This window comes from Meles meles, chromosome X, assembly GCF_922984935.1.
Source record: "Meles meles chromosome X, mMelMel3.1 paternal haplotype, whole genome shotgun sequence".
In the NCBI taxonomy this organism is placed as follows: Eukaryota; Metazoa; Chordata; class Mammalia; order Carnivora; family Mustelidae; genus Meles; species Meles meles.
Window position 1 is genome coordinate 12,300,651 of NC_060087.1, and position 27,970 is coordinate 12,328,620.

Sequence of the window (27,970 nt, forward strand, 5' to 3'; positions counted from 1 at the left end):
TCTGGCCGATGCCACTTCTTATTCCAGTTACCATTCCCACCTGGGAATCTCACCCTTCTCCACCTGAGTAAAGGCTACCTTCCTGCAAAACTCAGGCATCAGAAAGTTCTCCCTGAATCCCCAGTGGACTGTTAAGTCAACTACGTTGTCTGTACTGTATTATTTTCTCTATGTATTGGTCCTTTCCCGCCTCTAGGTTGCACATTCCTTGGGAGCAGAGGTTACACGTTTGCAGCGCGGGTGTTAGTTTCCCTATAGAGGCGGCAGGTGTGAATGGAAACTGGCGCACTGTGGAGTTTGAGGGGCTGATAGGTGGAACCGCGGAAGGCGGAGCCTGGACCAGTCGGGCTGGCACGCTAGGCGAGTGACTGCGTGGGGCCAGGTTTCGTGAATGGATGAGGACCAGAGAGAGACAGAGAAGTGTTACTTTAACTTCCTGACCACAGGACAGACCACTGTGGTGTTGGGGCAGGTAGTGATAAGGCAATAGCGAAAGTCTAGAAGGGAAGAATTATTTTCAGGGAGGGGTAGGAATTTTCGGGAAGGAGACATTTGTCTGTGCAGAGTTTTGGGAAGAGGAGCCGCCCACAGGAACCTCGCGTCTTCTGTCTCTGTTCCTCCCGGGAGGAGGCGCGCTCCCCCTCGCCTCAGAGTCCCCGCGGCACCCGCGCCTGCGCGCGACCGCGCCCTTCCCCTTAAACCCGCCTCTTCCGCCCAACTCTTGGGGGGCGTGGCCGTCCTGGCAAAATGGCGGCGCCCGAGAAGATGTTGTTTCCTGAGAAACTAAGGTAAGTTGGGCTGGGGGAGATGAGGCGACGAGAAGAGGGGACGGAGCTGCCCGAGGCTGGACATGCAGGATGTGTAAGCAGGAAGGAAAGGGGAGCTGGGCCAAGCAGGCGAGTTACTGCTGCCGCTGGAGTCCTTCCCGGGGGTGCGACCCGGACTGTCACGGGCTTCTGTGGGTTCAGAGAGGTGAGGAGGGGTACGGGCGGTGGGATGGAAAAGACCTGCCGTCTGGTCGTGGAATGGCGAGGCGATAGTAAATGTGTGTTCCGTGATGAAAACCCGGGAAGCAAGATTTCACGCCCCGGCCCCCGAGCGATTTCCTGTCACTGGGCGCGGCGCGGCGCGGCGTGTGTGGGGGGCATTCAGGCAGCGCCGCAGGTGCGGTCAGTTGACGCCGGTGTGTGCCTGTTTCAATCTTCCAGCCACAAAAAGTACAGGGCCGCCCTGAAGAAGGCCAAACGAAAGAAACGACGGCAAGAACTGGCTCGATTGAGGGACTCAGGTAACCGACTCCTTAGCCTGTTTTCTGTGTATGAAATTGATCTCTCCGCTCCCGTCTTAACTCGAAGCCCCAGTGCCAGAAGGAAGCCAAGTACTTAACCTGCTGAGAGTTACGGCGTCTGCTCCCTCCGGAGTAAAGCTATGTTAGACCTCCTTCAGAAACGATATTAACGTACCAAAGAGGGGGGAAAAGGTCATGGTGAATCAAGCACTGATTATGTGTAAGTATTTATGAAGTGTCTGATATTACAGGTGCAGGCATCATGAATTACAGCAGCACAGCCCTAGCGCATAGTAAGTATTGAGCGAATGTTTTCCTTTGTAAAACCAGCAGCACTTGAGGGGTTTAGACATTTTGCACATTTTTCTCAAACGTAACAAGAGACCCTTTGTTGACTCGGATTATTATTAATGCCACTGAAGTATACATACCAGCATAAAACCAGATACAAAACTCTTAATTGACTAGAAAACGACATATGTACAAGATTATAAAACCAAGTGAAATTACACACCCAGTAAAATTCCAGTCTACATTAATGTGATGTTAGCGATGGTGTGGGACAAGCTCTGAGCGTGCACATGGAACCGATTGGAGCTGGGAGTGCCTCTACTGTTGCCCTGTGCTTGTTTACCGGTTGTTGTTTTTTCCCATTAAAATACTGGCTGTGGTGTCATTTTTACTGGCTTTGGCGTCATTTGTCCTTCATATGGCAGAATCTAACAAATACATATTAAACCCGCCTGTTGAATGGAATGAAATTAGTAATAACTTAGAAAACTATGAATGCGGATGGAAGCCCTGAAATCACACAGCAGCACTGCATTACGATCTGCCATCCAGGTTATCCAGGCAGATCTTCACATCCTTTCTTTTTCCTTTGACATATAATTGACACATTCGTTATAGGTATACATTGTAATGATTCGATATTTGAATACGTTGCAAAAATGTATCTGGACGATTCCTGTAGTCCACAGGCAAGGGCCTCAAGTAACCAATGTTCTCTAGCCTTGTGAAACAACTGTAGACATTTTATTTACCCTTGGAATTGCCCAGTACTTATTTTTAGTAGCAGTACTTGGAATATTTAGAATGGGAGAAGCAGGGTGTTTACCTGCGGCCTGTGTTAGCATCTCTCTTTTATTCATAACTAGACCATTAAAGGCAGGACAAAGTATCAGGGATAAAAGGGAAAAAACAGGGTAGGTTGGAGTTATCAATGCCCTTGGTTTCTGTGTCCATCCCCTCCCGCAATGATCTCAGCTACCTTGGTTTACTTAACCAGTATTCTTTAATACAACTTTTTTTTTTTTAACTACTTAATCTTTTTTCCCTTTCTTAAATCCTAGAGCTGTTTTTATTGCATTTATTGCATTGGATTCCCCCCGCCCCCCACCCTTTGACTTTGCAGAGTGCTTTCAGAGTGAGCCTTTGTGGAGAGGCAGGCAGATCATGTTCTTTGTCAGTTTGGTCAGTTGAAGGCTGCAGGCACTGGTTTGGTCAGGATTATATAGCTAATGACAGATCCACGTGGAAGCATTTGTGTCTGGACTACTGCTCCTACCTTGGCCCACTCCAACTCCTAATTCTTAGTTGCGCTTCATGAATAGTGTGGCCTACCAAACACTGCTGTTCATTGTAGCACAGATTGAATGGGCAGACAGTACCCCGAAGGCTAGAATAGGGAGATAGTCTATAAGAATTGCTGGTAAAAGTGAATTGGAAAATGGGTGGTAGAAATTTCTGGAATATTGACCTCTCATTTATAGGTAGCATCCAGTTCTGTTCGAAATAGTCTGAAATAAGCTGCCTTGTCAGAAGTTAAGGTGGCATTCAGAATCAAAAGCAAGTTGTGTGATTCCAGTTTATACAGTTACATGTATGATACAATTAGGTATAGTATACTTACATGTGTCCTTGCATACGTTTGACTGTATGTGTGTCGAGCAAATGCTACACCTGGTACTGTTAGTGATCACTTCTGAGGAGTGTGAGCTTGTTTTTGGGAGGATAGAGGGGTTGAGTGAGTCAGGCAACAGATATTTTTGAGTATCAGCTGTGCCAGACAGTGCCTAGTCTATAGGCATACCTGTCAGTCAGGCAGGCATAGCTTCTGGGCCAGGGTGTCTGAAATCCCTTTAGGAACATTAGCTCATTTAGTAATCTGAATAATTAGATTTTATTCTGTGTGAGCTAGAACTTACCCAATTTTTTTTTCTTTCTTTCTTTTTTTAACCTATTTTAATTTCAGGTACTAAAATAATGGAATTTACTTAAGAAAACTAAATTGTAATTATCTAGGACTGGGTGTGCCTTTGATTAGACCTATACTCATCATATGTGACAGATAGAAAATCTTTTTCCTTTAAGCCTGAGATCTTCTGTTATATTTCCTTAGGATCACTTCAGTTTTCCTCCGCCCCCCCAAATTTAAATTCTGATTAAGAATTTATATATATGTATTATTATTATATAATAAGTTGTTATATTAAAAACGTTTTCCCATATATTTTTTTAATATTTTATTTATTTATTTGACAGAGAGAGATCACAAGTAGGCAGAGAGAGAGAGAGGGGGAAGCAGGCTCCCAGCTGAGCAGAGAGCCTGATGCAGGACTTAATCCCAGGACCCTGAGATCATGACCTGAGCTGAAGGCAGAGGCTTAACCCACTGAGCCCCCCAGGTGCCCCTCCCATATTCTTAGTTTGAAAAGGTTCCAGTGTACAGAAGGTTGAAAAAATGGTACAATAAATAACCATGAACACGTCATCTAGATTTGCCAGTGTTAACATTTTAACATTTTGCCTCACTCCCTATATAGATAGATACATATGTACATATTTTTTCTGAATTTATTGCATGTCAGTTGCAGATATCATGATCTCTCACCACTAAATACTTCAGCCTGCATCTCCTTAGAATGAAGTGCGTAATATCAGACTTGCAGCCAAGTAAAGGAATAGTAATTCAATGGTGTGTGATATGCATGCCGTACTTGAACTTTCCCAAACCAAGACTCAGGACTATGAAAAGTTCAAGCCAGTCGTCTGGTGGAATGCACTGCATTCTGGATTAGCCTGTCTTCTGATTAGCTTCAGGTCACGCCCGTTATGGCAAATCCTACAAAGCTGATGCTGTATACCTCTCACTGCCCACATCAGGGGGGCTGTAATGTCAGGTTGTTCCCCTCTTAGTATTGCTGGGAGTGGTCAAAGTGTTGTCAGTCTGATGGCTCCATTGTAAAGGAAGTTTCCCTTTTGTCATTAGTACTCCGTGGGCTGCTGATTTGAGTTGGTGTAAGTATCTTCTTTGGAGCAAGCTTTCATCCAGTGTTTTTAGCATTTAAAAAAAAAATCCGTTCTTCAAGTGGGGTTGCAAAAATGACTTTTCTACTTAAGTCTGCATTTTTTAGTTGCCATTTTTCTGTAAAGATGAATGTTCCCTTTCATACCCCACCACTTTTTTGAGTATCACTGTGGAACCATAAATTAATACTTTAAATTGAATGTGTTATCTACCATTATTCATTTTGGGTTTCAAAGTTTTTTCAAATCTGGTTGGTTTTAAAAAGAGATTTGTAACATATTTGTAAAGGTTAGATTTTATCTTTTTTTTTCCCCATGAATCATTGACCAAGGTTTTACAATATTTGGATCATTTAATAAAACATTTAAATTTCCTTAGGACTCTCGCAGAAGGAGGAGGAGGATGCTTTTATTGAAGAACAACACCTAGAAGAAGAGAAGCTGTTGGAGATAGAAAGGTCAGCAGTGATCGGAGAACTTCCTCATGAATCCAGTTGTTTTATTTGACTATTATAAGTCTTGGGGCACCTGGGTGGCTCAGTTGGTTGGGCTTCTGACTCCTGATCTCAGCTCAGGTCTTGATCTCAGGATCTCCACACTCAGTGTGGTGCCTACTTAAGGGAAAAAAAGGGGGGCGGCACTTGGGTGGGTCAGTTGTTAAGCGTGTGCCTTGGGCTCAGGTCATGATCCCACCATGCTGGGATTGAGTCCCAGAAGCAGGCAGCCTGCTTCTTCCTCTCCAGCTCCCTCATGCTTGTGTTCCCTCTTTCCCTATCTCTCCCTGTCATAAATTAAAAAAAAAAAACTTTCAAAAAAAAAAAGAAATTTAAAAAAATATTATAAGTCTCTACAAACTAGTACAGGTCTTCTTTATAACACTTTGTACAAAACAGGTCTTATAAAATAACCCTGGATAAAATATTTAAATCTCCACCTAACAGACTAAAATTAGATGTTCTAATTTTTCTTAAATGGGAATATTTTTCACTATTTTTGCTAATTTGAAAATGTTTTTACAAAAAAAAATTGAAATAAGTATAAAGAGTGAAAGGGCTTCAGTGAATTCAGTAAACCCAAAGATAGCCGCTGTTAAAAATGTAAGAATGTAGATGTACTATATGTGTTTATGTCTATAATGGGATGTTATTTATGCATTTTTAATGGCTTTTTTTGCTTAATATATAGGACCTATATTTCAGTGTTGGTTCAGATACCTAATTCAACCATTTCAGTGGCAACACAGTGTCCATGGTATGGATGTAGCATAATTTATTCTGGATTCATAATCTATAGTTCTCTACTGATGGACATTTGGGTTATTTACTATTAAATAACATTCACTTACTATTTCTTATGAATTTCCTATTGTTTACTACTTATACTCAGATTTTTTTTTTTTTTAAAGATTTATTTATTTGACAGAGAGAGATCACAAGTAGACAGAGAGGCAGGCAGAGAGAGAGGAGGAAGCAGGCTCCCTGCTGAGCAGAGAGCCCGATGTGGGGCTTGATCCCTGGACCCTGGGATCATGACCTGAGCCGAAGGCAGAGGCTTTAACCCACTGAGCCACCCAGGCGCTCCAAGTTTGTATATTTTTTTAATATATTTTATTACCTATTTTAGATTGCTTAAGTCTTCTACCTCTCCTCTTTTGGGAAACATTTTTTTAAGTGTGTTTAGGTAAGCAAGATTATTACTGATTAAAGATGTTTGTCCTTTATCTGTCATATGTGTGATGTATGTTTTTCTCATTTGTCATCAGTCCTACCTAACTTGGCTTATGGCATTACTTACCATAATTTGATTTTCACGTTATCGACTTTCATCATGATATCTGACCATGGTCTCTGGACTATAAAAGGCCTCTTCCATCCCAAGATGATGAAAATCTTCTATTTCTCTTGCTTAGTATTTTTCAGGGGGTAGTTTTTTTTTGCCAAATGGTGCACAGTAATGTGAATGTGCTTCATGCTACTCAACCGTACACTTAAAAATGATTAAAATCCTAAATTTTTATGTTATGTATATTTTGCCACAATAAAAAAATATTTTTAAAAGGAGTAAGAAAATTTTATAGGCGATCTCTAGCTATTTAGTGGCATGTTTTGTCGGGAATGTTGCTGCTTTGGATGTAATTCACACTCCTATTCTCCACTTAAGCATGTAAATAGGTGCAATCAGCAAAATGCCAAAGGAAAATGTAGCAGTGATTGAGAACATGGAGTCGATTGAGCAGAACAACCTTGAGTCCTGGCCCTGGCGCCTTCTAGCTGTGCTCAAGTTGCTTCTCTCTCTCTAAGCTTCAGTTTCCTTGCCTTAAGTATGGAGATAAAATGGAAATAAAATCAATCCTAGTACCTACCTCATGGAATTGGGGAGATGAAATGAGGTGGCAAGTATATGCACTTAACATAGTGTTAGTAGATAGGAGACGCCAAGATGCGGAAATATCTCTCTCTGGTTGTTAGAGATTTCTGTTATGATGAAGATGCCATATATGGTATGAAATAGGGGTCATGTGTTCTCTTTTCCCATTTAATTTGAGGTGCTTCTTTTAAATCAGGTAACCAGATCTTGTGTTCCTTTGATCTTTGTTCCTGTACCAGTTGCAAGGTAGTGTGTTGCTGAAAAGCAGGAGAATTAATTCTGTGGAAACACTGTATGGCTTGATGTACTGCCTGAGAGCACATGCAGAGTGTCAGAGACTAGCACAGGCAGACGTTGAAGTGTTGAGAACGGATTGGATTGCCGGGCTGTAGGGGAAAGAGCTGAGCTCCATTCTGATTCCTGCTGGCGCGATTGGCACCTTTACAAGGGAGAGGGTGGGAGGAGTGTAGGGGCGCAGAGGAATGAGAGAGGGGAGGATGTGTGGAGGGTTGGTCAGGGTAAATGTGGCCAGCAGGCAGTTAGGCAAGTTAGGATTCCAGCCTTTCGCAGACGCTGGGACACAGGGGCCCTCTCCTTCTTAAAGATGATATTTCCAAGAAATGGCTCTCAGGTCCTTGAGAGAGACCGAATCACAATTATAAGCCATTTTTAGTAAATCCTCTAAGAAAGCAAAGGCAGGGGCCTGTGGTCCTGTGTTGGCTAGAGCAGAGTCCATTTTCCCAGCAGCTTTGAGCTTTGTCTGGCAGGCATTTTAGTGGGGTGAGAGAGGAGGGGCTGGGGTCCACCGGAGGGCACAGCCTGCCACTGCTGGAAGCCGTGCTAGACACTCCTTGGGTCCTCCCGGTGCCGGGGTCTGACTGAGCTGTGTGTCGGGCGGGGGGCGGGGTCTCCAGTTCTGCTTCTCAACAGTATATCAAGTTACCAAGTTGCAGCTCTGTCAGCATTGACTCTTTCGAGGTCTTAGATTTATATGTGCTTTGGTTTGGTTTATGTGTAATTAATGCTCCTCAAAAGACTCCAAAGTCAGAGTTCTGTACACTGAAACATCTGTACATAATCCACAACCTGCACGGGACCATTGACCGATGCGATGTGCCGGCCTCCACTGTGGTGAAAGATGGGCTCCTGAAATCCGTAGCTGGAAATGAAATCTCTTTTCCCATAGGATATTGGAAGTTGTGAATCTGTTCCCCAGACTACAACTGAAACCTTATGTAACGCCTAATGTTGCTGAAGTAATACAGAACCATTTCTCATATTTCACTTCCCTTTTACAAATTCGGTGGGAAAATGCAATCTAAGTTCTAAACACCCGATTGGCTTTTGAACTTTTGAAATATAACCGTTCATGGGGCGCTGGGTGGCTCAGTTGGTTAAGCGTTTGCGTTTGGCTCAGGTCAGGATCCCAGGGTCCTGGAATCAAGCCCCATGTTGGGCTCTTAGAAAAGAAAATAAATGGAACCCATCTTTCAGTTAGAAATTTTGGTATTGTATGTCTGAGACGCTTGCCATTTTAAGGTAGCATCACCCTGTAATTGATCATTTTTAAAAATAAACTAGACACCTGCTAATTTATTTGTATAACTCCTTGTCACAAAACCCGTAGCATCCTTTATTTTAAAACTTGGTCAGATAGAGTTCTCTTTCCCTTTTTTGAGCAGTTTATGTGCTTGGGACAAGCCATGGCAGACTCTTAACTGTCTGCAGGAACAGTGCAAAGACAGAGGGGGGCAGGTGCCAGGTTTTCATAGTGCCGCGGTCTCACAGGTGCCGCTTGTTAAATGCATAGAAGGGGAAGAGTAGGACCTTCTGAACGTGAAAAGCTAGATGGGGCCTTGAGACTTGTTGGCATCTTTATTGACACCTATACATCCCAATGGTCAGCCTAAAGGACAAGTTGTAGTGTCCTTGTTCCTGTGTGAAAGATGTCATGGACAGGAAGTGTAGAAGTAGGGATTTTCAACTGTTACCCACTAGGAAGAGATCCTCTTACCTTCCACTTAACTGCTTTCTAGGAAATACCTTTCATGATAGCTTGATCATCCTCAAATATGTCATTTTGCTATCATTGTGTGTATGTAATTGTAAATTAGTGTTCATTTTTCTTATTTGATTACATCTTTACATTATAGGCAAAAATTACATGAGGCGTGGTTGCTTCGGGAGCAGAAAGCACAAGAAGAATTCAGAAGAAGGAAGGAAAAGGAAGAGGCAGCTAGAAGGCGGCAAGAAGAACAAGAGGTACGATATTAGTCCGATGGCCGGCTAACTAATTAGTTAACCAAAAATAACTCCCAGTAAGAGTTACAGGTCTCGAACTTAAAATGGGTAATACGCATTTTACCAGTGGCAAAGTTTTTCATTTATCTGCCCCATATGTTAAATGTTTTCAAGAAGTAAGTGATAAGAATTACTGTTCCTTCTCTTGCTTTTTTCTGGTAAAGAGAAAGTTAAAGGAAGAATGGGAAGAGCAGCAAAGAAGAGAGAGAGAAGAGGAGGAACAGAAGCTGCAAGAGAAGAGAGAAAGAGAGGTGATTCCTGTCACAGGAGGATAAACGCACTGCGTATCCTCTTGGTGCACAGATACGGTGTGGGATGGGGCTGAAGATTGGGCTGTAGGCGTATCGGGCTTTGGGCTTCATTTTCCTGTCTAGGAAGAGTCCTGTTTTTAGTACACATTCACGCTCCAGTTCCCTTATCTCTTCTTTGGGTCTGTGCAGTGGCAGATACCTTAAATTAAGTTTTGCCTTTAACTACCCTTCTGCCCCTTTATACCAGGCATTGGCCGACTTGCCCTGTAAAGGCCAGAGAGTAAAAATTCGGGGCTTTATGGTGTGTATGGTCTCTGTCACAAGCATCCAACTCTGTTGGTGTGGCGTGAAAACAGCCTTAGGTAATATGTAAATGAATGGTTGTGGCTGTGATCCAGTAAAACTTTGTTGTTTTATTTTGAAAAACAGGCAGCTGGCCCCTGCTTTCCACTTTGTCCTACCCTAGGGCAAATGTTGGTTTTGCTCTAGCTCTTTACTTTCACACCAAACCATTTTTCTGAGGTTCTTTTGTATGTGGGTTGACCCATTTAGAGAATACTTTGTGTCGTATCCTCACTGAGTTAACAAGACATTTAACTGCTTATAACATGTTGGCAAGAATCAATTGACTGAAAAAAAATCAGTAACTCCAATATTGAGGAGTTAGGAAATATTTTTTATTGCTAAATCGTGACTGCCTTTCCTACTTGGCTATAAAGGCCGTTGTAGCTAACACGTAGTTCCTCGTTAAAAAAAGAGTCTATAAGGTATGTGTATATATCTTTCAGAGTCTTAAAGATTGCTTTGGTTTATTTTGCTGCTATTCCTTAACACAGTGTATTTATTTCCAAGATCCCACAGCTCATCATTCCTTGACTGAGTCCTCAGGATGTATCTTTTCTATCATATTCCCAAGTTTGAATAGCATAAAAGTGGGTAGTTAAAAATGCATTTGTTTATATCCTAGTCATGATAGGGTAGGAGCAGCCTCTACAAATTTTATATTTTGTGTCTCAGGTCAGTGAAGTCCAATGCAATTTTTTTCTAAAGATTTATTTATTCATTTTAGAGAGAGAGCATGTGTGAGAGAGTGCACGTGAGCAGGGGAAGGAGTAGAGGGAGAGGATCCTCAAGTAGCCTGCCTGCTGAGCACGGAGCCTGATGCGGGGCTCGATCCCATGACCGGTGAGATCGTGATGTGAGCCGGGACTGAGAGCTGGGCGCTCAGCCAACTGAGCCACCCAGGCACCTCTCCAGTGCAGATTTTTAATACCCTCATTTGAGTGCTGCGTTACAGATGAGGCAAGACCACGCTAGCTTTTTAGGGGACAGGGAAGTTGTCAGGAGCTTGTCATTGTTTATAGAGCAGTTGATTCCCATTTTGACAGTAGAATGTTCTCACCTGAGGTCTTTCTGGCATTAGAAAAAAGCCAAGGCTTCTTTTAAGAAAGCTAAGGCTTTTGTTTCAAAGGAAGTCAGGTGAGACATTACGGAGAGGCAGGTGAAATGAGGTAGGTTGTAAGCATGTATAAAGGGGTATGCAGTCCGTGTTTCTGCTGTCTCTAGATACTTTTCTAGTAGAGGGAGATAAAGCAGTGAAAAACACAGCCCCTGCTCTCCTTGAGTTTTTTAGATGCGGGAGCCAGATGATAAGTAACCAAAAAAATAATTTTAAGTGCTGTGAGATGATGTTAAGTGCTATACAGAAATAAACAGCCATGCGGTAGTGATTGGGGTAGGGGTGTACTTCTTTAGATTGCCTAGTCAAGGAAGACTTGTCCAAGGAGACAGTGTTTGAGCTGAAACCTGAGTGCAAAGATCTTGGGGAGAAGGAGTCCAGGCAGAGGGAAGAGGCCTGAACCATGGAGCTGAAAAGATGTCCGGGCGCCTGAATCTTGGAGACCAAAGGAGAGAACGGTGGGGGCAAGGAAGGGGGTCAGGAAGGTAGGCAGGGTCAGATCGTGTAAGGCCTCCTGGACTGGAAGGAGGAGTTTGGGTTTTGTGTTAAGTGCCATGGGAAGCCATTGCAGGGTTTTGAAGCAGGGTGTGACTTCATTTAATTTGTATCTCTACCTTTACCAGATCCTTCCAACTTTTATATAAAGAAGGGGGAGGGTAGAGAGCAGGGAGCCCGCACTAAGGATACAGGAGTGAAAATAGAATGACCAGTTAGAAGGCCACTGTTCCAGATAGGACATGATGGTAGTCTGGACGAGGGGAAAGCTTCGTAAGGATAAGTACACAGAGGTGGGGTGTGTGGAGGGAGAGGCAGTCGGGGCTCTGGCTTGTAGACTGAATGGACGGGGAGGAGAAGGAAAAGGAGACGAGTTCCAGTTCTACTTTTTAGGTTGTTAGTCCAAACAAGTGGGCAAGTGGATGGCAGCATCGGTTACTGAGATGTGGGGCGTTCAGGCGGATGGGGGTGAAGAAGAACCCGAGTTGCACTGCGAGCACGTGGAGTTAGCCTGGTCCCCCATGTGACCGGGTAGCATCTTCAAGCAGCTAGACAGAGGAGTCTTTTATGTAATGCGTTAAGGGGCAAGGGAGGTCTGTCAAGAATAATTAAAAACTTGTTTAAATGACAGTGAGCTCAGAATTTACTGGTATATTGCAAGACTTCTTTGTCTTACTGAAAAGTGTGAGATTTTCTCATCAACCCGAATTACTATGTTCATGTCATAATTTAAGATCTGTTAAGTGTTGATGACGTTTGATCTAAGCATTGCATTATATAATAATTCACTGATGCTGTATCATTCATCTTGAAAGCTAGAATGTGGTATATATGATCAAATATGCTAAATATTACTGTTACTGGAACTATTTTAAGACTGTTTTGCAGTGGGAGCTAATAAATGTCCTACTTGAATAAATATTCTCAGCTATATGTCCTTTGAAAGCTTTTCAGAAGGTCTGTGCTGTAGAAAGCAAATTAGAACCTGAAGCCTTTGGCGGGTGTGATTTCTCTTTTTGTTTTCTCTTATGAATTGTTACGCATGAGCTTCTTAACCAGAGAAACCAGACGTGACTTTCCTGACTTGCAGGTTTTCATTAGTCCTATGTTTGCACCATTTGTAGGAAGCTGTGCAGAAGATGCTGGAGCAGGCTGAAAATGAGGTATTTTCAAACCTTTCATTCAGAATTTGAGACCAGTGAACATTTCTTTAGAAACTGTTCCTCTAGTAGAACGTTAATTTTGTGGTAAGCTATTTAGGTCGCATCTGAATATCAGAATCACTTCGCAGCTCTGTGATTTTTACAGCAGCAACAGCAGCAGGTGGTTTTTGATGAACAAAAGCAAATGGTATCATGTCCCCCGCTGCGGACTCTACTTATTTCTAGTCCTTGAAGTGTGTGAGAGCGACACCGCGCACTGTTGCCCTGAAATAAATGGTAGAACTTGCTACAGAGCGCCTTGGGTCTCAGGCGTGGTTCCCTGGCAAGTCCTTTGACCCCATTCAGAATGGATGGGCAGCAGGGAGACCTTGGTGACTGCTCCTGGTAGCCACGGTGATGCCCAGTCCTGCGCAATGACTGGAAGCCAAGAAAGACCCCGTGCATGTCTCTGGACGATTGTGAAATCTCGATTGCCTGTTATGACCTAAATGTGTATATTCTTAAGTCCCCATATATTTTTTGACCAAAATATATGAATACATTTTAAACATCAAGTTTATCATGGATTTTTATACCACCAATAAAAGTCATGGTTATTTTCAACAGTTGGAAAATGGTGCTACATGGCAAAACCCAGAGCCACCCATGGACTTAAGGATAATGGAGAAAGATCGAGCTAATTGCCCATTCTACAGTAAAACAGGAGCGTGCAGATTTGGAGATAGGTAACTCATTTTGTTTTATCATGTCAGAATTCAGTGAATCAAAATGTCAAGGTTGTTTCGTTCTCTCTTTGGGAGCACCGTGGGCTTGAGTTTGAAAGGTTCCCTGTCAGGCTGCATCCTTGCTGCTTCTCCAGTTGCATTGCCCTTCTGGTACCTATTCCCTGGGCCGGCTCAGCCTGGTTCTCTCCTAGAGCTTCCTTTGCATTCCTTCCACAGCTTCACGAAGACCTTGTGCTTTTCGTTTTCTTCCTGTGCTTGCGTGAGTCCACGTGGGACAACTTGGATGGGGAGAGAACGTATTTCAAGAGACTGGAGCAGCTTGGCTTGCTTATTTATTTATTTATTTATGTACTTACTTACTGACTTATTTTTGAGTGGCCAACACTGTGCGCAAAAGAGGCTTTGAGAAATTGGCACGCCCAATACCCAAGGGGTATCTGTGAAAGCCAGGACCTGAGTGAGTGAGGAAAAGTATTCTAATTCCCCATTCTCAGTCTGCTCTGACTCAGGAACAGAGCCAGGGTGCAGAAGCAGACTTGAGCACCTTTCCCTTTGGGCAAGTTCCTTAAGCTTTCTGAGCCTTAGTTTCCTCATCTGTAAAATGGGGATGACAAGCAGTTTCTCCCTTCGAAGGAGGTGGTGAGGCTGCATGGAGTGGATGCAGGGCAAGCACAGGCACCATGGCAGGCACATGGCAGACACTGGCCTGAGTGGTCACTGGTATTTTCATTTTGTTATGGTTGCCCTTATTCTTTGAGACACTTCTGTTGTCTACCTCTTTTGGCTCAGTGGTTTGTTTCTTTAAGACTTTATTTATTTCTTTGCCAGAGAGAGAGAGAGAGAACACAAGCAGGGGGAGAAGCAGGCAGAGGGATAAGCAGACTCCCCTCCAAGCAGAGAGCCCGATGCGGGGCTCGATCCCAGGACTCTGGGATCATGACCTGAGCCAAAGGCAGACACTTTACCAACTGAGCCACCGAGGCTTCACAAGCCTCAGCATTTTTGAAACCAAGACGTTCATGTAGAGAACTAAGTGCCGAAGTCTTCATTCATTAAGCAAATATTTAAGTACTTGATAATATGCCAAGAATTGGTGATGTTTATCATTTGGCTTATTTATGAATGAACAACTCAAAGGAGAAAAATAATTCATAATGGTGACTGAATCTATGTAAGATGAAATACAATGATTAAGCATTCTGCAGAAGAGATCTAATCATTTCTTAAGGTCCTGTTAATCCCAAAAGGGACATGAATAGGCAAATTCATATGTATTTAATGAGAAAACTATATGTTGTCACTCATGTTATTTTATTCATAAAATTATCCAAGCCATGTTTCATGTCCTTCTTTGAAAATACAAACTTTCTCTCTTCCTCTTACTTTTCTTGTTTAAGTTAAGCCCTCATGCCTTATAATTTTTTTTTTTTTTTTTTAAGAGCAGTGGTTCTCAACCCAGGTACACGTTAGACTCCTCTAGAAAGCTTTTAAAAATTTATGTCCTACCAGAGGTTGAGTAAATCTCTGAGACTTGGGCAGCCTTACTTTTGAAATGTCCTCAGGTGTTCGTACACACCCTAGGACTGAGAGCCGCCAGTGTGGGATGTGCAGCTCCTCTTACGGCTGATAGCTGGTGTTGTATAAAGCCTGTGAGAGGATCTGTAGGATGTGGTCAGTAGTGAAAGCCTCCTGAGGAACTAGGAACTAAGGAAAGGAGAAGAGATTTTATTCCCTTTTGCCTTTAGTAATATCTCCTGAACATATGCTTAGTTTCATCAAGAAATAGTCATAATTGATGTTAAACACCCCCCACCAAAGAAAACATGGGCGGTACCTGTGAAGCACAGTTGAGACTCCATATAAATTCACATCTTTGTGAGTAGCTGAACCAGGTGGCCTTTAAGGTTTTCTGGCTACAGGATTCCTCGTTTATGCTGTATCTCTAACGTTTCCTTGTATTTTAAGATGGTGGTCATCTGATTCTAAGTTCTCCTTTTGATGGCCACAGGCGAGAGAAGGAGAGAAGTCCCGAATGGGCAGTGCTAGTGTGCGGAAAGGAGCACGGGCTGCTAGGCTCTCCCACCCACCCCTGAGACTCATTCCAAGGAAATAGTGACTGTGAGCAGATTGGTTTGTGAACATTTTTTCGTATTTTCATAGGCATATGAAATTTCACGATCACAGCTATCAAAGTATGAGAGCAATTTGGGTATTTTCATCATTCAAGTGATGAATTATGAAATAAAATGTGATGAAATGAGCAGTTACAAAACCCAGCACCATTGGTGGAGACAGTGAAGCCGTTCCCCTTTTTCAGAGCCGCAGTGACTTGCTTCAGAATCACACAGCTGTTCTTGCCTGTTAAGGCTTGTCACTTCAGACAGACACTTCCATCCCCCCAGCATTCCTTTGGTGGTTCTGGTTTTGTAATTAGTCCATAGTTCAATTCTAGAACCTTTCTGGAGTTGATACTGCTTGGAGTCACAGCTTTGAAGGGAGTTCCGTGGTGGTGGTGTTTTTTTCCCCTCCTGAAAACATAATCACTGATGAAAGGTAAAACTTACTTATCAGAGTAGTTATTCATAACTCCCCGGTTTCCAGAAGTGATTGAAAGAGAGCTTATAATGTACTGCCCCAAGTGTAATGAAAGAAATGTAAAGCAAGGAAAGGAAGAGAGAGGGCGTTACTGTGAGTGCACAGTGCACTTGGCTCTGGATTTTAACACAGCCCAGGCAGAGATTCGCTTCTTGCCAAAAAGAATGCGTGGTATCTCTGGAAAGATAGATTTTGCAGGCATCAGATTCTAAATGTTTGTCCCGTGGAATACTGTGTAAAGACACTGAGGAAGGAGGTGGACGATAACTTTGATAGATGGTTTATGAACAGCTGCTTACATAATTTTCCTGAAAATGTTTCTTACAGAGACCTTCAGTAAACGATAGCAGCCCAGTTTCAGCATGCACCTTGAAATGTGTGAAGGACAAAGGTAGTGAGTGCTCCCTCCAGAAGAGATAAAGAGGTGTAGTCAGTTAGCTCCACCGGAAGGGCCATCTGGAGACCACATGGTTCGTTGGCTGACCTTGGGCTAGGGTAACTTCTTACTGTGTGGTTTCGCGGCCGTCTTACTTGATTCTAGTATCTGCATCATAAGTAAATAGCATAGCCTAAACCAGGGGTTCCCAAACATGGCTGACCTTCAGGATCAAGTGGGGAGTTTCTCTGAAAATAGGGTTTCCCTACCCTGAGGTCTTAACAGATGGTCTGGAACAGAACTTGAGAAATCTCAGTTCTTTCCAGGTGATTCTGGGACTCACACAGGTTTGGCATCACACCTTTCGATTGCCTCCCCAAATGTCTCTTGTCTTAGGTGACTTCTCAGTAGGAGCTGTAGGGCTAGCCCTGATTATACGCAGATTGTATGGACAGTCTCCAAGCCAAATGGGGCTTTTCCCTAAACAGGGATTCGGGCTCAGGTCCAAAACTCAGAGGCTCGCTTAACACCCTCGGAAGTAGAGCCAGGTTCATTCAGATGTAATAATCCCATGAGCAGAATTTTAACCCCCATAAACTGGTTCCTTGTTTAAAATCTGTGTGTTTCTTCCGTGTAAAATTCTGCCTCACTGCTGACACTCGCAGTCAGCTTGAACTTTCCCTCTTTGTGCTGTGGGCAGCTATGCTTGGGAAGGTGGAACTCATCACGAGGTCTCTGCTGAATCATCTAGAAGGGTCCTTTGGCGAACAGAACATTTCCCATGACTGGACACTCTGCATCTCTGAGCCGGGCACGGGTGCGGGGGGGGCCCTCCCTGTTGTCTCACATGGTGCACAGATGTGTATCCTAGACATGGAAAGTGAGGAGGAGAGAAACATTTGGGCATTTTGAGGCGATTGATTTTTCCAACACTTGTTCTTGTTCTTTAACTTTTTTCTTCCTCCATTCTGGGATTGTTTTTTTCCTAAAAATTTTGTCCTAACCAGTTTTTTTTTAAACTGGAAACCTAATCAGGAAAATCTGATGATTTGGAACCTGGAGGTATGTTTTTTCCCCTCATTTTTGGGGAGGGAACTAAATAAAGTAGACTCATATAAGACTTGAATGACTCAGGTACAACCTGGCTCAGTTCAAACTACGAAAAGAAAATCGTTCATAATGGTTAGCCACCTGATGACACGAGAATTCTCTGCATCCTGTCACAGATGGCAAACGGGCACTAGACTGGAGGTTAACCCCCATCTCTGGGCCCTTTGTTACCAGCCGTGTGCTTTGGGTAAGAGTGCTTCTCTAGGCCTCAGCTTCCCTTTGCAAAGTGGAGAAAATACTAGCCCCGACTGTAGTAACGGGTTGCTAGGATCAGAGGAAGAAATAGAAAAATGTCATGAACACCGTGAAATGCTATGTATACATATGTGCAATTGAACTAGTCCATTAGCTCAAAACCCTTACGTTACCCTCGTCTCTAAGCACTGAGTTAGAAGAGGATGGTATAGAGCCACGATCGTATTGTTCTCACCTTCCTCCTGAGTCCCACATACAGTGTTGTGCCTGTCACCACAGTCTGCCATGTCAGTGGACCTCTTTCCTGTGCTTTTACATGTATAAGACTTTGTGAACTTCATCAAAAGGCAGCTGAATGGCATACGGATGTGGAAATAATTCCCAACCTCACATCTTAAGGAGAGCAAATATATATATCGGTCAGTCTTAGAGCAGTTCAAGTGTTGCAGTTTGACACCTGGATGGTGTTTATTATCTTGCAGTTAAGCAAGTTCTTTGAGTCTCTATCTCCAAGTTTAAAGGAAGCTTTTGGTGTGTAATTTCTAACTCTTGGAGTGCTGCATTTAAGTTTTCCTTTCATGTGCAGGTGTTCACGCAAACACAATTTCCCATCCTCGAGCCCCACACTCCTTATTAAAAGCATGTTCACAACGTTTGGAATGGAGCAGTGCAGAAGGGATGACTATGACCCAGATGCCAGCCTAGAGTACAGTGAAGAGGAAACCTACCAGCAGTTCCTGGACTTCTATGATGACGTGCTTCCCGAGTTCAAGAACGTGGGGAAGGTGATCCAGTTCAAGGTGGGTGTGCACGATGCACATGAAGAAGGGGACTGCTTCACTTCCCGCCAAAGTGCCCTAGATGATGCGAGCGCTAGGGCGCAGGCTGTCTGCCTGGGCGGGGCGTGTGCGATGGCGCAGGGCCCGGTCCAAAGTTGGGCACCCAGGTGCTCGGTAAATGTGACTCCCTTCCCACCAGCCCTCATTGCCGGTACAGCAGCGGGACTGCATGAGATTCGAGCTGCATAAGGTCCTGCAGATAGCCGTCCCAGCGCTCAGTTAGAGGCTGCACGTGACGCCGAAGGCAGCCCCCTCCCTTCCTTTGTAGTGGGTCTCACCTAGAGCCACGGTGTGCTCGCCCTGCCCAGCTCTCCGCTCACTGAGTTTGCTGCGTGATGTGGATGGCACCCGCTTGCACCTTCCATCGAGGCACTTACTCTTCTGGAGCTGCCCGAGAACAGAAACCTTGATTCCTTTTTCTGACAGTGTGTTTACGCCTTCAGTACTCTCAGTACCGAACATAGTGTTCCCCAAATCGTGGCTGGTGATGCAGCATACCCGATGAAAAAGAGCCACCGAGAGTACACAGTTACTGGAAAAGGTTCCTCAAGGCAAGAATAAAGGCAGATGTACTTACCAGTGGCTGCTTACGGGACCCCGGGGGTTGAATCCTAGCATACTGAGGCCTCCCACTTACTGACTTGATTGGATCCAGACAGCAGTGTTTTTGCTTTGTTAGAGTAGGGGAAATGTCCCATAATTTGAAAGGGAAAAAAGAATAAAATCACGAGGTTTTTCCCTCTGCAAGTTGGCAATGACAGGGCAAAGCTGGAACAGCCAGCAACAGTGGCTGCTAAGCCCCCAGCAGCAGTCATGAAATGCAAAACTATACTTCTAGTCCACTGAGTTCACAATTTTTATTTTATTGTTTTAAAGATTTTTATTTACTTATTTGAAAGCGAGCGAGAGAGAACAAGAACAGGAGGAGTTGGGGTAGGGCCATAGGGAGATGGAGAAGCAGACTCCCCGCCGAGCAGGGAGCGCGACACGGGGCTCGATCCCAGGACTCCAGGATCAGGACCTGAACTCAAGGCTGATGCTTAACCAACTGAGCCACCCTGGAGCCCCTGAGTTCAAAATCTTAAAAAAAAAAAAAAAAAAAACTTTTTTAAAATTTCTCTTTCCCTTTTACCTCTTGCTTCTGTTGCACGCACCTTCTAGTCTTCACGCCGCTTCTCAGCGTACACAGCAAATACTAGTATGGCAGGGTCAGCCCGGCAGTCCTCATGGTTTGACTAGCTCTGTGCTCCCGAGTGGGTCACTTTACCTCTTCTTGCCTTTGCCTCTTCCCGAAAGGGAGGGAATTGGACCCCATCAGCGGTTTCCCTTGTGGGGTCCCTACGTTGTACTGCTTCTGTGAGGTCAGCGATGGAGCTGCTTTAGAACTTCCACCTGGTTAGTGGAAATCATTGCTTAGAACAGGCTGCACCTGCTAGCCACGGTGTGGTTTGGTCCCCCCTCCCCACTTCCGTTAGAATTTTATCAGCAAAGCTCGTGCTAATCATATTAGCATTTATAAATGGAAAGCTATTCGGTAGATTTTTAGTAGGAAAAGTTCCAGAACATTGAATTCATCATGGAAAATTAATAGGTCCTTGGGAACCACTGGATTGAATGATCTCTGAGGTCACTGGTATAACTGACGTGGCCTCCCAAGGCCTTTTAAGACCTCAAGGGTGGTGGTATAAACTATCATTAGTCTTTCTTCTAAGGATGGTGTTATAAACTATCATTACAGATTGTGCCTCTTTTTGGGTACTCTAACAAAAATACTATAGAACAAATTTGTAACATTGTAGATTCATTTTGAAAATAAAAGCTAAGCATTTCTATCAATATTTGAGGAGCTTCTTATACCATTGAATAAAAACAAATCAGATTTGGCCTTTTTAAAAAAAATTCCAGTATGGTCAACATCCAGTGTTAGTTTCAGGTGTACAGCATAGTGATTCCTGAATTCTTTATGTAACAGTGCTCATCAAGGTAAGTGTACTCTTAATCTCCTTCATCTGTTTCACCTGTTCCCCCACCTTCCCAATGTCAACCATCCATTTGTTCTCTAGTTAAGAGTCTATTTTCAGTTTCTCTTTTTTCCCCTTGTTTTATCAAATTCCACAGATGAGTAAAATCACTGTTCTTTAACTTATTTCACTTAGCATTATACAGTCTAGTTCCATCCAGGTTGCAAATGACAGGATTTCATTCTTTTTCATGGCTGAGTAATAGCCCATGGTATATATACCACACCTTTTTTACCTGTTCATCTATTGATGGGCACTGGGGCTATTTCCATACTTTGGCTATTGTAAATGCTGCTGCTCTACACATCAGGGTGCATGTATCCTTTTTTTTTTTAATAGATTTATTTATTTGACAGGGAGAGATCATGAGTAAGCAGAGAGGCAGGCAGAGAGAGAGGAGGAAGCAGGCTCCCCGCTGAGCAGAGAGCCCGATGTGGGGCTCGATCCCAGGACCCTGAGATCATGACCTGAGCTGAAGGCAGAGGCTTAACCCACTGAGCCACCCAGGTGCCCCTGCATGTATCTTTTTGAATAGTGTTATCATATTCTTTGAGTAAATATCCAGTAGTGAGATTACTGGGTCATAAGGTAATTCTATTTTTTTAACTTTTTGCGGAACCTACCTAGTGTTTTCCACAGCGGCTGCATCAGTTTGCATTCCTACTAATAGTGCACGAGGGTTCCTTTTTCTCCACATCCTTGCCAACACTGCTGGTTTCTTTTCTTCTCGATTTTAGCCTTCCTGGTGAGTGTGAGGTGGTATCTCCTCCTTTGATTTGCATTTCCCTGATGATAAGGGATGTCGAGCTTCTTTTCATGTGTTGGGCATTTTGATATCTTCTTTGGAAAAATGTTAATGTCTTCTGCCCATTTTTAATGGGATTATTTGTTTTTTGGGTGTTGAGTTGTAGAATTTCTTTCTCTGTTTTGGATATTAACCCTTTATCAAATATGTCATTTGCAAATATCTTCTCCCCTGCCGTAGGTTGCCTTTGTTAGTTTGGTTGATTGTCAACTTTGCTGGGCAGAAGCTTTTTAGTTTGATGTAGTCCCAATAGTTTAGTTGTGCTTTTTTTTTTTTGAAGGTTTTATTTATTTGACAGAAATCACAAGTAGGCAGAGAGGCAGGCAGAGAGAGAGGAAGGGAAGCAGGCTCCCTGCCGAGCAGAGAGTCCTATGCAGGGGCTTGATCCCAGGACCCTGGAATCATGACCTGAGCGGAAGGCAGAGGCTTTAACCCACTGAGCCACCCAGGCGCCCCTACTTGTGCTTTTGTTTCCCTTGTTTCAGGAGACCTATCTAGAAAAAATGTTAGTAGGGCCAGCCTCAGAGAAATCACTGTGCTCTCTTCTAGGATTTTTATGGTTTCAGGTCTCACATGTAGGTCCGTAATCCGCTTCAAGTTTATTTTTGTGTATGGTGTAGCGAAGTGGTCCAGTTTCATTCTTCTGCATGTAGCTGACCATTTTTCCCAGCACCATTTCTAAAAAAGAGACTTTTACCCATTGCATGTTCTTGTCTCCTTTGTCATAGATTAATTGACCATATAATCATGGGTTTCCTTCTAAGCTTTCTGTTCTGTTCCATTGATCTGTTTGTCCAGATTTGTCATTTTTTTTTTAAGATTTTATTTATTTATTTGACAGAGAGAGAGATCACAAGTAGGCAGAGAGACAGGCAGAGAGAGAGGCAGGCAGAGAGAGAGGAGGAAGCAGGCTCCCCGCGGAGCAGAGAGTCCAATGCGGGGCTCGATCCCTGGACCCTGAGATCATGACCTGAGCCGAAGGCAGCGGCTTAATCCACTGAGCCACCCAGGCGCCCCCAGATTTGTCATTTTTTTAAAAAGATTTTATTTATATTTGACAGAGAGTCAGAGGTCACAAGTAGGCAGAGAGGCAGGCAGAGAGAGAGAGGAGGAAGCGGGCTCCCCGCTGAGCAGAGAGCCTGACGTGGGCCTCGATCCCGGGACCCTGAGATAATGACCTGAGCTGAAGGCAGAGGCTTAACCCACTGAGCCACCCAGGTGCCCTCAGATTTGTCATTTTTGAAGGCAGATGTTCAATCTAACTAGTAGAACAGTGCATATGAAATGAGATTATTCACACCTACCAGGTAAAAAAAATTATAAATTCTGTTAATACCAGGAGTGGGCGAGGAAATACCAATTAGTAAAACCACTTCAGAGAGCAGTTTGTGAATCCTAGTGAAGTCGAAAGCACGTATAACCTATAAATCGCCCCGGTACTCCTGGTTATGCATACTAGAGAAATCCTTCTCCCCACAGAGGCATGTCCAGGAATGTGGCCTGAGGGCTGTTTGTTGATGAAAAATTGGAAGCATCCTGGATAGTCATCATTAGAGGAGTAGATAAATAAATTTGATAATTTGATATATCCAATGTACAGTTAAAATGAGTCCTTATGTTTCTGTGATGATACCTGTGAAAAAAGAATGTAAAATATACATTATTTGTGTAAAAATTTGAAATGTACGAAGTACTGTACGTTGTTTATCAGTGCATATATACAAGTTGCTTTGCATATGTATACATAAATATAGCCATGTATTCATAAGAGACATGTCTATGCATAGTATGTATAGAATTTGATGGTGTGCGTGTGGCGTGTGTCTGCCTGTGTACATATGGATACGAGTGTTGGTGTCTGTGCACATGGGTGCGTGTGTATGTCTGTGTGTTTGCATTTGGAATGTGAAGGATATGCCAGCCTCAGGATGGTTCGTGCTCATCCCTGTGATGGGGCAGGGAGCATAGGCAGAAGGCTTTCAACGGGGTCTGGAATGTTTTGCATACTTAACCGTTCTTCGTCAAAAATGGAAAGCGCTGGTGTTGAACCTGGGGGCTAGACATGTGTGTTGATTTTGCTCTCTGTATTTTTACGTATGTGTGAAGCATTTCATGTCTGTGAAAAATGAACCCGGATCAGCAGGGATCAGATAGTTGAGGCCTCTATCACTGCGGCGCGTGGAAGCCCTGCATAGACCGGGGAGGGGTATTTGGAATCTTCAAATGAGAACTGCTTTTGGTAGTGCCACCCTGGACAAAGTGCATTATGATGACTGGAGGGTTGCTTTTCCCTTTTTTTTTTTTTTTTGATGATCAAATTCTTCATTGCTCTTTAGGTCAGCTGCAACTTGGAACCTCATCTGAGGGGCAATGTGTATGTTCAGTATCAATCGTAAGTATCCTGAACATAAACATCTTCCCGTTCTGTCTCGGTATAGTGTTGTAATTATGTTGCTGTCCAGGTTTCCCCCACTAAATAGATAGCTTTCATGTGCGTGGTATTTTTAAAAATGTAAATATTAAGGGCTGATATAGACATACATAGAGAAGGGACTTGAAAATGCATTTGTATGTCATTTGTTGTATACTTACATAGTTTTGACTTTTACAATGGTTATTTTTTTACTTTCATAGTTTTAATAATTAAAATACACACTGAAAAGGGGTAACAGAACAGGATACATTGAACGAGCCAGAAATGGAAGCCCCGTGCCATCTCGGTGTGCGTTCGGCCTTCTAAGACAGCAGTTGGTATATCATTTCTGCTTGTCCTGCTGTTTGTCTGGGCCATGCTGTGGCTAATGGGTTAAATTAACCATTGTAATAAGGAAATATAGCAGCCCTAGCTAAGAAAGGAGCGGCTCTGACAGTGGGAGACACTTGTGCATTTTTAATGGTCCAGTCTTTTGGTTCAAGCAGCTTTGACTCAAGCTGATTTCCATGGATCAGGACCTCAGGGATGGTTAGTAAAAAGCGTTCCTGAATAAATTGTGAGCTTTCAGGAGCTTGAATGCTCTCATGAGGACTCCCTAGTACTAAAGCAGTGAACTTGGTGGTCCTATGGTAAACTAATAAAAAGGTTAGTTAACATTAGGGGTCATCTCCATAATAGGCAGTTACTGTAAAAGGCATCCTTTAATTTGTGGGTTTTTTTTTTTTTTTTTTTAAGGGAAGAAGAATGCCAAGCAGCCCTTTCCCTGTTTAATGGACGATGGTATGCAGGACGGCAGCTTCAGTGTGAATTCTGCCCAGTGACCCGATGGAAAATGGCAATTTGTGGTAAAATACAACATGATGATTTTACCCCAGTGCTTCCACTGTTGTGTAAAGGGACATTCTTAAGAGAAAAAACTTTTTTTTTTTTTTTTAAGTTCAGTTCGGGACTTGAACTCACGACCCTGAGATCAAGACCTGAGCTGAGCTCAAGAGTCAGATGCTCAACCTACTGAGCCTCCCAGGCACCCCAAAAAACAATCTTTTAAAGGGATGAAACATGGCTTTTGTCTCAGGAACTAGATGAGCAGCGATCGTTCTATAAAGTAGCTCACATTTCTGTCCACAAGGTCCATCAGTGGTGGACCTTGTGGGTCACTTTATGGGTAAGGTGAGAGAAATTACAGTGTATCGGTGACAGAGTTGGGGCTAGAATTCCCATGTCCTCATCCTCAGTCCTGGGCTTTAAAACTTCGGGAAGCCCGAGGACCTGTGTCTTTGGGGAGCCTTTTTCCTTGTTGCAACGTCGGAAGTGATCTCTCATTAGACCCCCTCACTCAAGCTGAGTTTTTTCCCCATCTTTATCCCTAAAGAATTTTCTGTCATCCTTGCTGCCTAAAGCAGTTTAACAGTTCCTGCCTTGCTTGAAAGACGTGCTTGCGTGCAGTGGAAATTGACCATAGCTGTAGGATCCCGTCAGGGCGCGCATTCAGTCAGACTGACTCATCGGACTGTGGCCGGAAAGTCAAGAAATGAGTCAGTCCTTTGCGTAGCCAGCCCTCTGGAAGGCTTCGTTATTTTTGTATTTCTGTCTCATAGGCTTAGTCAAACTATTTATTGTCGATCGACTCCGGAAACAAAGAGGGGGAACTGTCCTTGCCTTAGGGGGCGCACCTTTCTTCCCCTTTGCTTTTTTTGGCTTTACACTTGCCGGCTTAAAGCCTCTAATTAAAAAAAGTCTATAATTTACCAAGTGTTTATCTTTGGCAGCCTGGTCTTAATGGACGCTGTCACTCAAAAACTATTTATTGAAGGGGGAACAAAGAATTTAGAATTCCTTGCTTTGGAAAGCAGAAGAACCATTATGCCTGAAACGTGTAAGTTTGCGGGCTGGAAGAGATGGAACTTTTTTTTTCCCTGAAGGCAATTATTTTTGTCAGTTCCTGGGAATCCAGTGTGTTTTCAGTGAGATACTTCTGAGTGTGACATTGGCTCCCCCGAAGCAGGAGACTAGTTTACTTTTTTTTTTTTTTTAATAACAGCTTTGTTATTTTCCCTAGTAACTAATGATGTTGAACATTTTTCATGTGTCCTCATTACTGGCTATTTGTGTATCTTCCTTGGAAAGAGGTCTGTTTAGATACTTTGCCCATTGTTAATTAGGTTGTCTTTTTATTATCGCAATTATGTAAGAGTGCTTGACCTGTTCTTCGGACAAGCCTCTTGCAAATATGACTGGCAAATATTTTCTCCAATTCTGTGGGTTGTCTGTTCACTTTGATGATGTCCTGTGAAGTATGGAAGTTTATAATTTTGATGAAATCCATTTTATCTATTTATATCCCTATGTTTTTTTGTTCGTACTTTTGGTGTCATGCAGATTTTACTTGTATGTCTTCCTCAAACAGTTGTATGGTTTCATGTCTTACATTTAAGACTCTGATCGATTCTGACCTTTCGTATATAATGTGTGGGATGGAGATATTTCACTTTTAACTGTTTTACATATTTGGGGAATTTACGGACTTTCAAAAAGTTAGCGTCAAGAGGATCTTGAAGTGGTTCAAATAGATTTCATCGTGGCAAGGATCTTCCATATTAAAAGCACTTGGTAAAGTTAAAAGCGTTAGGCCAATGTTTGCCATCTTCTTAAAGTCTAAAGAAAATACCGAGCCCTGCACTTCTCACAGGCTCCCTGTTGGCCAGCAGTCCGGTCCTGCCACCACCATGCTCTCAGAGCACGGTGTCCCAGAGGCTCCCAAGGGCCGGTTCTTTGGGGTTAATTAGGGCTCGACATTGTCCATCAGTGGGATGGGGAAACTCTAAAACCCCCTGATGTGGTCACTGTGTGTTTGGTCGCCCTCTACCCCCTCATCCGGTTGGGGAACAGGATACCCAGCTTACTGAAAACCTCCGGTTTGTTACCGTTCACAGTGCCGTTTGGTAGAGCTTTTGAGTATTTTTGAAATTCTGGGAGCCAGAGCTATGACGTCCATCCATATAGGCCGCAGGAGGAGATAGGTCAGTTGCGTCTGCCCATTGGCAGCGTACCCTCTGGAAAGGATGGAGTCCCGGCGGTAAATGCTTTTCCTCACTGTGCCGTTGCAGGTTTGTTTGAGATACAACAGTGCCCTCGAGGAAAACACTGCAACTTCCTGCACGTGTTCAGAAATCCCAACAATGAGTTTTGGGAAGCTAACCGAGACATCTACCTGTCTCCCGATCGGACGGGCTCCTCCTTTGGTAAGGGCTCAGAGAGGAGAGAGAGGACCGGCCACCACGATGAGTACTATGGGAGGCCCAGGAGGAGACGAAGCCCTAGTCCATCCCACTCCTACAAGAGAAACGGGGAAGCTGAGAGGAGAAGGAGAAGCAGTCACCGGGGGAAGAAGTCGCACAAACACATATCCAAGAGCCGCGAGAGGCACAGCTCCCGAAGTAGAGGAAGAAAAAGGGACCGCAGCCGGGGCCGGGGCAGCCGGAGCCAGAGCTCCTCTAGGTCCAGGAGTCGCGGCAGGAGGAGGTCAGGCAGCAGAGACCGAACTCTCCAGAGCCCCAAATGCAAATAAACGTACTTTGTTCTTCATGGACTGCAGATCTTATTTATGAGGATGGCTGCTTCCTACCTGCATAGTCGTAGAGGGCTCTGAGCTCCATGGGCTAGCAAGCCGGCCAGAAGCCTATTTAAAAATGCTTTTATTCTCTAATAATCAGTGTGTTTAGTGTAGAAACCTAGAAAACCTAAAATGTACAGATAACATGGAAATCACCTGTAATCCTAGCCCTTAGAATGTTAACATGAGAGCAGTGCTTATGTCTTTTTTTCTCCTCTGCTGCGTCTATACACGTGTTTTTCTTTTTAACGCAGAGATCATATATGGCTGCAGTTGAAAATGCTTTTTCCCTCTCCGCCAAACCTATTTCATGCAGCTTCTTCTTTTTCTCACTGCGCAGCATGGACCTGTCCATTTATTCAACCATGTCCCTATTGTTGGATTTTAAATTATCTTTAATTTTGCACTATTAAAGAATCCAGTGCTACAAACAGTCCTGTTGTGGATTTCCTTAAATACTTTCACACATTTCTGACCATTTCTTTAGGATAAATTCTGTTACATCAAGAGATAGGACTCCTAAAGTGTTTCTAAATTGCCCCTCTGGAAAGGCTACAAAAAATTTACTCTCTTGATAATAAGTTTTGCTGTTGCCACACCGCCAAGTACATCTGTGCCGGTTTG

At 43.5% G+C, this 27,970-nt stretch overlaps 1 protein-coding gene across 2 annotated transcripts; it reads left to right on the top strand.

The window, feature by feature from the left end:
• The first annotated feature begins 691 nt into the window (after nucleotides 1-691).
• ZRSR2 (zinc finger CCCH-type, RNA binding motif and serine/arginine rich 2) lies at nucleotides 692-27,917 on the top strand. 2 transcript variants are annotated; one of them, XM_045996062.1, is made up of 12 exons: nucleotides 692-788; nucleotides 1,209-1,288; nucleotides 1,540-1,581; nucleotides 4,977-5,055; nucleotides 9,118-9,226; nucleotides 9,430-9,516; nucleotides 12,595-12,633; nucleotides 13,240-13,358; nucleotides 18,221-18,434; nucleotides 23,636-23,691; nucleotides 24,469-24,578; nucleotides 26,841-27,917. In XM_045996062.1, exons 1-12 carry the CDS (start codon nucleotides 748-750, stop codon nucleotides 27,299-27,301), a joined length of 1,437 nt encoding a protein of 478 aa, XP_045852018.1. In that variant the 5' UTR covers nucleotides 692-747; the 3' UTR covers nucleotides 27,302-27,917. The 2 variants fall into 2 exon arrangements, with proteins under 2 accessions (XP_045852018.1, XP_045852019.1); XM_045996063.1 differs by lacking the exon at nucleotides 1,540-1,581 and having other exon boundaries at nucleotides 26,841-27,916.
• The last annotated feature ends 53 nt before the right edge of the window (nucleotides 27,918-27,970 follow it).